The sequence below is a fragment of the Ranitomeya imitator genome, chromosome 3 (genome assembly GCF_032444005.1).
Source record: "Ranitomeya imitator isolate aRanImi1 chromosome 3, aRanImi1.pri, whole genome shotgun sequence".
Lineage (NCBI taxonomy): Eukaryota > Metazoa > Chordata > Amphibia > Anura > Dendrobatidae > Ranitomeya > Ranitomeya imitator.
In genome coordinates, this window is record NC_091284.1 from 454,151,237 (window position 1) to 454,166,045 (window position 14,809).

The 14,809-nt window shown below is 46.2% G+C and overlaps 1 protein-coding gene across 1 annotated transcript in view; it reads right to left on the minus strand.

Annotated features, from left to right (window-relative positions):
* The window catches only part of NIPSNAP2 (nipsnap homolog 2), an 85,421-nt gene that overhangs the window by 37,902 nt on the left and 32,710 nt on the right, over positions 1-14,809 (minus strand). Inside the window, exons 4-5 of the mRNA XM_069757414.1 lie at positions 4,052-4,146; positions 2,482-2,552 (exon numbers count right to left, since the gene is read on the minus strand). Of these exons, the coding sequence (XP_069613515.1) occupies positions 2,482-2,552; positions 4,052-4,146 (166 nt within the window). The remainder of the gene's footprint in view (positions 1-2,481; positions 2,553-4,051; positions 4,147-14,809) is intronic.

The window sequence follows — 14,809 nt, forward strand, 5'->3', positions numbered from 1 at the left end:
AACAAAATATTTCAACATGTATTAAATTACAACTGCAAGAAACTAAATAAACTTTTAGTACGCTGCACACCCTTCCTCCCTCGTACTTCTCCGCCGTTTCAGCACTCCCAGGGCGTTCCCTGCGTAATGCCTAGCTCCACCCTCAAACCTTCACATCTCAATTACCAATGTACTGTCAGTCAATCTCTTTTTCCTTTTTAAAAAGTAAAATACCTCCCGACCAACCCACCCCGTATTTTCAATCTCCTTTCCCTTTAAGCCTTTTAGCATTGAGATCTATCTCACTGGGTAGCGTCCTCCGGCGTCTGGAAAAAATGAATCTTATCCAACGCCACCACTCTCAGTCGTGCCGGAAACATCATGGAGTATTGCACTCCCAGTTCCCTCAGCCGTCTCTTGATACCCGTGAACATCATCCGTTGTTTCTGTACCAGGGCAGAATAGTCGGGGTAGATAGCAATTCTTTGACCTCCAATTGTCAAATCCGTCATGTCTCTAGCCTTCCTCAGGATAATGGTCTCTGTCTCTGTAGTTTAGGATTTTGGCAAGTATGGTACGGGGACTTGCTCCAGGGACAGGTGGTTTCAGGTGGACAGGTGGTTTCGGTGGGACCTTGTGGGCTCTCTCTACCGCAAATACTTTTGTCAGTGCTGCATCACCAAAGGAGCCAGCTTTCAATATACTCCATGGGATTCCTCCCCTCAGTTTTTTCAGGGATACCCACTATACAAATGTTATTTCTTCTGGACCTATTCTCCAGATCCTCATTTTTTGCAGCTAGCTCCGATATTGCTTGAGCAAACTTCTTCTCCGCTTTCTGCAGCTGCACTATATGATCTTCCGCAGTGCTCACTCTTTCCTCCACAGCCCCCACACGTTTGTCAATCTTCTGCAGGGCTGCATTTATCTGGGCTGTATCCCCCTTGACCTCCTGTAGCTGCTGGGTCAGGGACTGTTTGCATGATGACACCAGTGCAAAAACGTCTCTAAGGGTGGGCTCTGCTCCTGGCCCCTTATCTTCAGGTCCCCCTACTACCACCGCCATGCTGTTATCCCTGCTCCCCTGCTGTACCTCTTGCTCCTCTGCTGGGCTTTCCTCCTCCTCTTCTGTGTCCGTGTCCGCTCCGGCGTCCTCCTCTACTTTGCCTGCGTTCTCTGCGGCCTCCACTCTAGCAAACTGCTGGAGCTTTGCCGCCGCCGCCATTCGCTTCTGGCATGCAGCGTTCTCCTTTTCCGCCTTCTCCCTGGTGTCGGCGCCATCTTGGCCAGTCCCAGCCTCGCCGGCGTCTCTTTGCCTCCTCCTGGTCATATTTGCTGACCTCGGGGCCACCGCTATTCACCGCCGCACTCCCGGGACTCTCCTGCAGCCGGTAAGCACCATGAATCGCCGCTCAGCTGCGGCTAATAAGGATAATTACAATGTTAGCAGCGGGAGCGCTCTGCCGCGCGTCCGCTCACATGAGCATTCAGGCCACGCCCCCCCAATTGCAGCTTAAGATTAAATAGACAGACACTGGTGGGACATCTTTTAAGGGGTTGAAATGAGCAAAACGGGTGGATTTAAAAGTTAGTCATATCGGCACAAATAAATACCAGTGTGACGACACAGCATTTCTCCTTAATTATGCCAGACGTAAACTGTTTAGGCCCAGACTCTTAAACTGTTGTCTGAAGTAGTGATTCTTCAGGATCTCAGCTAGGGGACTATGGCCCCGGCTGGAAGAACACAGAACTGCTTCATTGACCATCACTGAAACCCCAGAGACATCTTAAAGAATCCAGGTTGGGACAATCGGATCCCCTGGCCACATACCTCACTGCTCTCGGTTAGCTTCCTAAGCTTGTTGTTACCTCCTCGCTGTGGGCCCGCCAAAAGCCCAACACTCGAAGCAGCTCTAACCCCGGCGAGTCAGCGGAAGGATGAGACTCTGTCATTTGCTCCATCTTGGGTGTTTGCTGGGACTGGTCTGTTTGCTATTGTGTTGTGGGCCAATAAGTTAATGCCACACTGTTTTACCCTCACTCTGTTGTCTGAGTAGTGTTCTGCCCACGGGGGAGAGAGCGCGGGCATTCAGTGGTGTGAACTCTGGCCCATGCAGTCTTTCTAAAGACAGCCAAGCCAGCGGATGAGAGCACCCACTGACCCCCGTGTCGCCACAATCGGTATGTGTAAATTATTATAAGACCTCATTGTGATTTTTTAACATTATTGCTTTTTCCCTCTAAATTGTGCTGGTATTTTTTGTGAGGGCTGTTAGAGTATTTGTTCTGTTTAGTTTGTTTTTTCTTTCTCCATTTGATTGTTTATATACCATGTTTTGAGAGCTGGAATAATATGCAACTAATTTGCAAACTTTTGCTGTCTGTTGAACCCCAAGCTGATCATTTTTGCAGATTTGACTGACCTAAATAAATTTATGTTAATCTAAAATGTCTTGCTGTAATATGTGAATCTTTATGGAATTTGTTGTGACGACTTACCTTGTTTTTCCTAAGTTTACTCATCACCTCTGTGAGTGCTGGATATCCTCCTTCATAACGCCACAAGTGAACTGTAAAAAGAATGATATCATTACATGATCTTTAGGAACATGTTACAGTGGCATTTAAAAGTTTTGGGCCCCTGGTCAGAATTACTGTTATTGCGAACAGTTAAGCAACTTGCAGCTGAAATTATCTCTAAAAGGGTAAAGCTAAAGATGACACATTTCCTTTGCATGTTAGTAATTTTTTTTTTTACATTTTTTACATTTTAAAAATTGCAAAAAGGAAAATAGGGCTAATGCAAAAGTTTGCGCACTCTTGGGGATTTGTGTGCTCCGATAACTTTGACTAAGGTTTCAGACCTTAATTAGCCTGTTAGAATTATGGCTTGTTCACCATCGTCGCTAGGAAAGGCCAGGTGATGCAAATTTAGTTTATAAAAACCTGGCCCCCTCTAGCCTTGTGCCAAAAAACTACAGCCATGGGTTCTTCTAAGCAGCTGTCGAGCACTCTGAAAATGAAAATGGTGGTGGCGCACAAAGCAGGAGAAGGCTATAAGAAGACAGCAAATCGATTTCAAGTTGCCCTTTCCTCAGTTCGAAATGTAATTAAGAAATGGCAGTTAACAGGAACAATGGAGGTCAAGATAAGGTCTGGAAGACCAAGCAAAATTTCAATGACAGCTGCACGTAGGATTGCTTGAGAGGCAAATCAGAACCCCTGCTTGACTGCAAAGGACCTTCAGAAAGATTTAGCAGACTCTGGAGTTGTGGTACATTGTTGCATTGATCAGAGACACCTGCACAAATATGGCCTTCATGGAAGAGTCATCAGAAGAAAACCTCTCCTGCGTCCTCCCCATAAAATTCAGCAACAGAAGTATGCAAAAGAACATCTAAACAAGCCTGATGCATTTTGCCAATAAGTCCTTTGGACCAATGAGGCCAACATAGAATTATTTGGCCACAATGTTCAAAGGTATACGTGGAGAAAGAAGGGCACTGAATTTCAGGAAAACAACATCTCACCAACCATTAAGCATGGGGGAGGATCAACCATCCTCTGGGGTTGAGTTGCAGCCAATGGCATGGGGACCATTTCACAGATGGAGGGAAGAAGATCTGTGGCTGGACCTCAAAATAATAGTGCATCCAAGATGACCCTCATGAACCTATGAATCTCATAGAACGGGAAGTATTTTCCAAGGAAAAATGATTGAAAATCCCTCAAACAAGAATTGAAAGACTCTTGGCTGGCTACAAAAAGCGTTTACAAGCGGTGATACTTTCAAAATGGGGTGCTACTAGGTACTAACCATGCAGGGTGCCCAAACTTTTGCATCAGCCCATTTTCTGTTTTGGAATTTTCAAAATATTAAAAAAAAAAAAAAAATGACTTTTTTGCCTAAAATATACAGGAAATGTGTCATATCTAACTTTAAGCCTCTCAGAGATCAATTCATCTTCAACTTGCTGAACTGTTCACAATAACAGTAATTTTGACCAGGGTGCCCAAACTTTTACATGCCACAGGAGTTGCAGATTTTCTGAGATGAAAATGCACACACCTGCCTGATCCTGTTCTCCATACCATGTATTCCAAGTTCCCACCAACGTACATGGGTATTCTTCTCCCGCATGAACCTTTGGCAGTACCTCCTCACTTTAAAACAGGAATGTAGTAGAGCATTTAGGAAATTTTTCACAAAATGTAGTACTGAGCCTAACTCTTATTCCAATCATAAGATTAGACAAACTACAATATTTATGCATTTAATGTATTAAATCTAGGCGTTTTTTACAAAAATGAATGAAAGCGCTGTTTTGATACAGGAAAGATATATCTTTGTACTGTGTTAGCCAGTAGATAGAAAAATGTTAAGATTTGAGAGTCCAAGGTGGTTGGTAACATCTTTTCAGTTAGCCATTAAAAGGTAAATTGTAAGCTTTCAAGACTAGTCAGGTCTCAATATCAGGCAAAGAATAACAAAATCTGAAGCGTCACATATTTATACACAACAGGACACAGGAATAATACAATAGGTAAGACAAGTGACGTGAAGCAGAACTATCATTATGAAGGAGGGAGAGAGAGTTTTGGCCATAAATATTGGAGCAGTTCATAGATAAGGAGGGTGAAAGTTTTATTGTCCTGTGATTTAGAAAGACATAAATCCATGTGACACATTCATTCCTGTGTCAAAGGTTATCATAAGTTTATACTCCCAGACTTTTCTGTATCTCTGAGATTTGAAGTTACCTTTTAATACTAGTAATTTAATGTCCATGGTGCTGTGATCTGGGATACCAAAATGTTTGGCTACAGATAGATCTATTCTTTTTTCTTTTATTGTGTGGCGATGAGAATTCATCCTTCTTCTAAGTTCTTTCAGCTGCATCACATCTAATGAGGTGTACTTAAAGGGAACCTGTCACCCCCAAAATCGAATATGAGCTAAGCCCACCAGAATCAGGGGCTTATCTACAGCATTCTGGAATGCTGTAGATAAGCCCCCGATGTAACATGAAGATGAGAAAAAGAGGTTAGATTATACTCACTCAGGGGCGGTCCCGGTACGATGGGCGTCGCGGTCCGGGGCCTCCCATCTTCTTACGATGACGTCCTCTTCTTGTCTTCACGCTGCGGCTCCGGCGCAGGCGTACTTTGTCTGCCCTGTTGAGGGCAGAGCAAAGTACTGCAGTGCGCAGGCGCCGGGAAAGGTCAGCGAGGCCCGACGTTGCTCACTGCAGTACTTTGCTCTGCCCTCAACAGGTCAGACAAAGTACGCCTGCGCCGGAGCCGCAGCGTGAAGACAAGAAGAGGACGTCATCGTAAGAAGATGGGAGGCCCCGGACCGGACCGCGACGCCCATTGGATCGGACTACCCCCCAGGTGAGTATAATCTAACCTCTTTTTCTCATCTTTCAGGATACATCGGGGGCTTATCTACAGCATTCCAGAATGCTGTAGATAAGCCCCTGATGCTGATGGGCTTAGCTGATCTTCGATTTTGGGGGTGACAGGTTCCCTTTAATGTACTAAATGTCCAACTGGCAGTCTGTATGTAGGGGAGATAGGGCAAAAGATTAGAATAAAGATGAATTCTCATCACCACACAATAAAAGAATGGATCTACCTGTGGCCAAACATTTTTGTATTCCTGATCACAGCATTATGGACATGAAACTACTTGTATTAAAAGGTAACTTCAAATCTCAGAGAGATAGAAGAGTCTGGGAATATAAATTTAAGACAACCTTTGACACACTCAGGAATGAATGTATTGAATGAATTGATGTCTTTCTACAACTAAAGGTACCGTCACACTGAACGATATCGCTAGCGATCTGTGACGTTGCAGCGTCCTGGCTAGCGATATCGTTCAGTTTGACACGCAGCAGCGATCAGGATCCTGCTGTGCCATCGTTGGTCGGAGCAGAAAGGCCAGCACTTTATTTCGTCGCTGGACTCCCTGCAGACATCGCTGAATCGGCGTGTGTGACGCCGATTCAGCGATGTCTTCACTGGTAACCAGGGTAAACATCGGGTTACTAAGCGCAGGGCCGCGCTTAGTAACCTGATGTTACCCTGGTTACCAGCGTAAAAGTAAAAAAAAAAACCAAACACTACATACTTACCTTCCGCTGTTTGTCCTCCGGCGCTGTGCTTCTCTGCACTGTGAGCGCCGGCCAGCCGGAAAGCAGAGCACAGCGGTGACGTCACCGCTGTGCTTTCCGGCCGGCGCTCACAGTCAGTGCAGGAAGCACAGCGCCGGGTGACAGACACCGGAATGTAAGTATGTAGTGTTTTGTTTTTTTTTACTTTTACTCTGGTAACCAGGGTAAACATCGGGTTACTAAGCGCGGCCCTGCGCTTAGTAACCCGATGTTTACCCTGGTTACCAGGGGACCTCGGCATCGTTGGTCGCTGGAGAGCTGTCTGTGTGACAGCTCTCCAGCGACGCTGCAGCGATCGTGATCGTTGTCTGGATCGCTGCAGCGTCGCTAAATATGACGGTACCTTAAGGAATGTACTCCTCAGACCATTTAGGGGCATTAGGACCATGGACCAGACCTCAATCACAGGACAATAAAACTTTCACACTTCTTATCTATGAACTGTTCCAATATTTACAGCCACGACTGCTTCTCCCTCTTCTATAATGGCAGTTCTGCTTCATGTCACTTGTCTTATCTATTGCATTATTATTATCGGTGCTGTGTTGTGTATAAATATGTGATTCTTCAGATTTTGTATTAGTCTACGCCTGATGAAGGGACCTGAGTAGTCTTGAAAGCTTGCAATTTCTTACCATTTTTTCAGAAAGCCATTAAAAGGTATCACCCACTGAGGACTCTCAAATCTTTCATTTTTCTAAAATTGCTGTGGAGTGAGTAAAATAAATGAACAGCATTCTATGCCTCTTAACTTCCATTCATGAGAGTCGGTGCTTATACCGTATATACAGTAGTCTGCTATTTTCTCATAGGACAGTCTGATTGCCTGGAACAAAACCATTATGATCATTTTTGTACACAAGTCATGAAACACAGAAATCTAGGCAGAACCAATTTTCTGCCTCTCAGTGGAAAAATATCCAGGTAAAGTAGTCAGAATAAATCTTTGGATCATCACTCCATAGCCAAAAATCTAGTAACTGGAATTTAGGTTGCCTTTTTTCAGTGCAACTTAAAAAAAGATAAATCATGAACATCTATAATTTTTTTTACAGACAAATTGGAAAATCATAATGAATGATAAAAATTGTAATACATGCCCATGGCTTAACATTAGTGATGGGGCAAGTACTCAATACTTGAGTCTGCCTAGGGTGCTCGGATATGCACAGAGTATCGCGGGTGTTCGTGTGACATGTTCGAGTCCCCGCAGCCACATGGTTCGCGGCTGTTAGCCACAAAACATGCGGGGTTTGCCCGTGTTTATCAGGCAACTCCCCCATGGTTTGTGGCTAACAGCTGTGAAATACGTGGCCGTGGGGACTCGAACATGTCACACGAGCACCCGCGATACTCGGTGCATACCCGAGCACCCTAGGCAGACTCGAGTAATGAGTACTTGTGATCCTCAATACTTAACATGCATATGCGGTCACTACTGGCATTTACTATGAGCTTTAGAACAATAATTATAATCACAACGAGGCAGATTTACTATTGCGGCAGAATTCCAGGGTTAGTCGTGTCAAAGGTCAGAGGCAAATCATTTAGGACTCCTTGCTAGAAATTTTGTAAGAGTCTAGGAAAAAGCCCACAACTTTGGTAAAGCGTTTGCCACAAAAGATTGTTATTGTTTATTATGGTGCCAACACCCAAAGAACATGTGGAAAAAAAGCAGCAGAAACAAATGCATTTACACTGTGAACATGGTCTTAAGAGGGACTGTTATCTTTTGTCATTTCTTTTTTTAATTAAAAACATTTACTTGTGGCTTCAAAATTTTCCAATTGGGTTTCATTAAAAAAAAAAAAAAAAAGAAAAGAAAAATGGCACAGTTTGTCTTCTATAGTCCCAATTGCTGCTTGTACAATAAGTTATCTGAGTACCCGTCAATGAGCTTGTTCTGACAGGCTGACGAGTGTTTGTTCCCCTTACATTTCTCTTTCTTACTGATGAGCGACAGGTCTCAGATACCAGATACTGGTCTAAAGTATACCACCCAAAAGAAAAAGTCTGATGTGCATCAAATCTACCAGTGTGCGCCACTGTAAGATCTGTCTCAACTATCAAAATGCTGTCTACATTTTTGGCAGCAATAGTAAATCTATTTTTCTTTTTAAGAGAAAAAAAAATGCCCACATTTTTAAAAACGCTCCAGACATTGTGCATGCCCTCTTTTTGCCACGTGCAAGTCCTGGGTATCAATAGACAGATCTCTGCCTTGACCTTTGCTATATACAGGCACTTCTCACAAAAAAAGAATATCATCAAAAAGTTAATTTATTTCAGTTCTTCAATACCAAAAGTGATACTCATTATATAGAGTAATTACAAACAGAGTGATCTATTTCAAGTGTTTATTTCTGTTAATGTTGATGATTATGGCTTACAGCCAATGAAAAGTCATATCAGTAAATTAGAATAATTAACAAAAAACACTTGCAAAGGCTTCCTAAGCGTTCAGAAAGGTCCCTTATTCTGTATCAGTAGGCTCCACAATCATGGGGAAGACTGCTGACTTGACATATCCAGAAGGCAGTCAATGACACACTCCACAAGGAGGCTAAGCCACTAAAGGTCATTGCTAAAGAAGCTGGCTGTTCACAGAGTGCTGTATGCAAGCATATTAATGGAAAGTTGAGTGAAAGGAAAAAGTGTAGAAAAAGGTGCGCAAGCACCTGGGATAACCACAGCCTTGATTGTTCAGAAAAGGCCATTCAAAAATTTGTGGGAGATTCACAAGGGGTGGACTGTTGCTGGAGTCATTGCTTCAAGAGCCACGACACACCGACGTATCCAGGACATGGGCTACAAGTGTCGCATTCCTTGTGTTAAGCCACTCATGACCAATAGACAACACCAGAAGTGTCTTACCTGGGCCAAGGAGAAAAAGAACTGGACTGTTGCTCAGTGGTCCAATGTGTTGCTTTCAGATGAGCGTAAATTTTGCATTTCATTTGGAAATCAAGGTCCCCGAGGGTGGAGAGGCACACAATCCAAGCTGCTTGAGGTCTAGTGTGAAGTTACCACAATCAGTGATGGTTTTGGGGGGTCATGGGTAGGTCCACTGTGTTTTATCAAGACCAAAGTCAGCGCAGCCGTCTACCAGGAAATTTTAGAGCACTTCATGCTTCCCTCTGCTAACAAGCTTTTTGGAGTGGCCTAGCGAGCGATGTGAGCGGACGTGCGACAGGTCTCTCTCCCCGCACCGCTCCTAATACTCACCCTTGAAGGCGCCGCCGAACGCCGAAACTGGGTAGAGAAGCACCGCAGGACCCCTGCGTATGGAGGAAAGCACCAGAGGTAACGAGCGGTGAGGAGCGGCGATGCCACGCCGTAAACAGTCGTCGCCTGCGGCAGGCGCGAAAATCCAAGATGGTGCCGTGGCAGAGGAGGCGGCGCAATGAATAGTTCATACTGGTTGCGGTGGGAGGGGGAGAGATGGACGGTAAAGGGCATAGTACTTCTAGGTTATTAAGTGCTCTCAGTTCTCATACAGAGAAAGAAAATTCGTTTTGTCTGAATTTTATTGAGTTTCAGATGGGGGAGGTTGGAATGGTGTGGGGAAGGGGGGGGGGGGGTATTGGTGGAGACCTGGGGGAGACTGTTCTCACTTTTTATCTTTCTTTAAGGAAATGGGAGGGGATGTTAATATTATAAGTTGGAATGTCAGGGGGTTAGCGGACGCTACTAAACGTGCAGCAATATTTCAGTATCTACTGAAACAGAGGCCCTCGGTGATTTGCCTGCAAGAAACCCACTTAGTGGAGGAAAAAGTTGATATGTTACAGAAGCGATGTGTGCGCAAGGCGAATCACTCGACGGTCTCTAATTATGCAAGGGGGATGTCAGTTTTAATCCATACAATTACTCCATTTGAGGAAATTGAGGTTAAAATTGATAAGGACGGTCAATATGTTTTTTTAGTGTGTAAAATCTTTAATCGTTTGATTTGCATTGTTTCATTATATATACCCCCGCCATACTCTGGTAAGAAAATTCAGGACATATTGGAGTCTATGAGAGGATGGGATGGGGTTCCCCTTCTAGTGGTGGGAGATGTTAACAATATAGCCGATGACCACTGGGACAAGAGTAATCACGCTTTGTTGCGCAGAGACGGCAATGACACTCCTTTTGGAAACTATCTTAGAGAAATAGGTTGGATTGACTTATGGCAGGTTCGCAATGTTAATACATATTCTTACTCCTGTTACTCAACTACATATGGCTCTATGTCACGAATTGATGTCGCCTTGGGTAATGATGGGATGAACGAACTGTTAAGCGGGGTGGAATATAGTCCTAGGATTTTATCAGATCATAGCCCAGTTCAGGTCTCTCTGAAGTTGTCAGATCGGGGAGGATGGGTTGGAAAATTCACCCCTCCTGGCTACAACTTTTGGATATGGAAAGGGTGGGGGCAGAGATAGAGGAGTTTTTTTAAGATCAATGAAGGTAGTGCAGAATGCCATGTAGTATGGAACACTATGAAGGCGTATTTAAGGGGAATTTTGTTTCGGGACATCTCAAGACATAAGACAAAGACTAGAGCAGGCATGTCAAACTCAGGGTACCCCGAGGGCCACATGAGTAACAAGAGGTTGTTGCGAGGGCCGCACACAGCAGCTAATGTCACACACGTATTTGCTGATTGTATCACAGTCTTAGGCTTCATGCACGTGGCTGTTATCAGGGCCCAAACTATAAAAGGAAGGGCCATTCTTTTGAATGGACCCCCATACACACTTTCTTGCAAAGTCTCAAAAAAACTCTGGGAAACAGAGTACCTTTAGTGCCCCACACACTTTCATAGAGCCCTCAATCAGTTATCGTGCCCCTTTGTGCCCACTCACAATAATAATGTCCCCTTAGTACCTTCACACAGTAGTGATGCCCCCTTAGTTATCTGCACACACACAGTATGAGGTCAACTTTCTTTTCCCCATCGAGTATGAAGTCTTCTATGAATCTATGTGGACCACAAATTGGTGCCCACACAGAGTCCGATCCCCCTTCAGGTGTGATGTCCCCCCATGGTGAATTGCCACCTCAGTATGTCTTTGCCTGCAGCAAAGTGAATTATTGAATCCCCCTTGGTAAAAGAAAGGCATCAATCACTTACACAAATCAATGGGGACAGAACAGTTTTGCATGTTTTATTGTTAGTGAATGATCTCTGCATGTTCCCCTGGGTCATGTTATTTTAATGAAAGCCGTCAGATTTTAGTGCAGCATTACATTCTCCACCTTGATTAAAGGGAACCTGTCACCCCGTTTTTTCAGATTGAGATATAAATACTGTTAAATAGGGCCTGCGCTGTGCGTTACTATAGTGTATGTAGTGTACCCTGATTCCCCACCTATGCTGCGCAATACATTACCAAAGTCGCCGTTTTCGCCTGTCAATCAGGCTGGTCTGGTCAGGTGGGCGTGGTGACATCGCTCTTTTCTTCCCCAGCTTTCCGTTGGTGGCGTAGTGGTGTGCGCATGTCGCAGTGACGAATCCACTGCGCGCACGTGAAGGAGCAGCGCGCGATCTGCGCTATTACCCCCTGTCATCGGTGGGGGCGGCCATCTTCCTGGGGCCGCGCGTGCGAAGATGGAGTGCTCTGCTGCACGGGGCTTCAGGAAAATGGCCGCGGGATGCCGCGTGTGCGCAGAAGAGATTGCGGCGGCCATTTTCCCAAAGCCGAGATGCAAACTCGGCTTTGGGAAAATAGCCGCCGCGATCTCTTCTGCGCACGCGCGGCATCCCGCGGCCATTTTCCTGAAGCCCCGTGCAGCAGAGCACTCCATCTGCGCACGCGCGGCCCCAGGAAGATGGCCGCCCCCACCGATGACAGGGGGTAATAGCGCAGATCGCGCGCTGCTCCTTCACGTGCGCGCAGTGGATTCGTCACTGCGACATGCGCACACCACTACGCCACCAACGGAAAGCTGGGGAAGAAAAGAGCGATGTCACCACGCCCACCTGACCAGACCAGCCTGATTGACAGGCGAAAACGGCGACTTTGGTAATGTATTGCGCAGCATAGGTGGGGAATCAGGGTACACTACATACACTATAGTAACGCACAGCGCATGCCCTATTTAACAGTATTTATATCTCAATCTGAAAAAACAGGGTGACAGGTTCCCTTTAAATTCATATTCCTTCCAATCCCTCTTGGTGGGGCCTGAAGAAGCACATAGCGGCTGATTCTATTATCAGTAATATTAGTGTTATTTAACGGTTAAATAACACTAATATTACCGATAATAGGATAAATTTTAACCCTCTTATACAAGGAGAGAAGCTTACAGACACCCACACATGAGCTGGGAAAGCCTGTACAGGAGGACCACTCACTTACTTGGACTTGGGTCCCTTCTTCCTCGGTCACAGTATCCCACCCAGTCACTCTCAGCCTTCCTGACTTAGGACGGTGATCAGCAGCAAGGCGAGCCGCAGAAGTACAAAACGCGCGATCAGCACTTCCGGGTCGTCATTCATTGGCCGATATCCCTGCATATGACCTGCTTACGTGATCAGCAGCCGACCAAAGTACACAGGTCATGGATTGACACGGAGCTACTTGGTCGGCTGCTGATCACGTAACCAGGTCATATGCAGGGATATCGGCCAATGAATGAAGAGCCGGAAGTGCTGATCGTGAAGTTTTGAGCATCTGTGGCCCGCACAAAAGTCTCAAACTTTGTGTTTACAGACAAAGTTTGAGACTTTTGTGCGGGCCGCAAATATGCCTGTAAAGGGCCGCATGCGGCCCGCGGGACGCGTGTTTGACATGCCTGGACTAGAGTACAGGATCAAGCTGTCTTGGAGGAACTGAAGGCAGCTGAGGTGGCACTGGGGGCCCATCGCACTAAGGCAGACGTGGGCAAAGTGTGGCCTATGGGCTACATCAGGCCCTCTGGCTGTCTCAGTCAGGCCCGCGGACCGAGACATCTGTGAGGCTGGAAACCAGAGGTCCATGGGCCGCACCGTGCCTGCCCGCTTGCTGTCTCTATAGGCAGGCGCTGAGTCGCTGACTGCATTGGTGGAGGAGGGGCCTTGGGCCACTTCCTCCACCAATCAGTGTGTGAAACAGCTGACGCAATGATGTCTGTGGTGTGTATGTGGTGTTCTTTTTTTTCATGTGTATGGGATGTTTGGGTGGGCATGGGGAGGCTATGCGACGACTATGCTGCACATGGGGAGGCACATGGGGAGGCTATCATGCAGTACATGGAAATGCTATGGGGGAGACATGTTGCACATGGGCAGGCTATGGGGGTGACATGCTGCACATGGGGAGGCTATGGAGGTGTTGTGCTGCACATGGGGCGCCTATGGGGGTGTCGTGCTGCACATGGGGAGGCTATGGGATGACATGCTGCACATGGGGAGGCTATGGGAGTGACATGCCCCACATGGGGAGGCTATGGGGGCCACATGCAGTATATGGGGAGGCTATGGGGGTCCTCATACAGTATATGGGGAGGCAGTGTGGGGCTCATGCAGTATATAGGGAGGCTGTGTGGGGCCTCATGCAGTATATGGGGAGACTGTGTGGGGCTCATGCAGTATATGGGGAGACTGGGGCTCATGCAGTGTATAGGGAAACTGTGTGGGGCCTCATGCAGTATATGGGAAGACTGTGGGCCTCATGCAGTATATAGGGAGGCTGTGTGGACCTCATGCAGTATATAGGGCAGGCTATGGAGTCCTCATTCAGTATATGTGGAGGATGTGTGAGGCCTCATGCAGTATATGGGAAGACTGTGGGCCTCATGCAGTATATAGGGAGGCTGTGTGGACCTCATGCAGTATATAGGGAGGCTGTGTGGGGCCTCATGCAGTATATGGGGAGACTGTGTGGGGCTCATGTAGTATATGGGGAGACTGTGTGGGGCTCATGCAGTATATGGGGAGACTGTGGGGCTCATGCAGTGTATAGGGAATTTGTGTGGGGCCTCATGCAGTATATGGGGAGGCTGTGTGGGGCTCATGCAGTATATGGGGAGGCTGTGTGGGGCTCATGCAGTATATGGGGAGGCTGTGTGGGGCTCATGCAATATATGGGGAGGCTGTGTGGGGCTCATGCAGTATATGGGGAGGCTGTGTGGGGCTCATGCAATATATGGGTAGGCTGTGTGGGGCCTCATACTGTATATGGGGAGACTGTGTGGGGCCTCATGCAGTATATGAGGAGACTGGGGACTCATTCAATATATGGGGAGGCTGTGTGGGACTCATGCAGTATATGGGGAGACTGTGGAGACTCATTCAGTATATTGGGAGACTGTGGGGACTCATGCAGTATACGGGGGAGGCTGTGTGGGGCTCTTACAGTATATAAGGGTCTGTGGGGGTTCATACGATATATAGAAGGGGTTGTACTCAGGTTCAAATGATATATAGGGGGCCAGCATACTTAATTCTGCTCAATATTAAGTGATACAATTAATATTAATATAATTATCAATAATATAATAATTATAATATATCAATTTTAATATTGAGTAGAATTAATTTCAGCCTATTGGTTTCGCCCTCCACAACAGTCACGGTCTCTCATGTGGCCCCTTGGGAAAATTAATTGCCCACCCCTGCACTAAGGAGTCTCAGAGCCGTATGAGGGTGGCTCAGCAGGAGGTTAACCAGC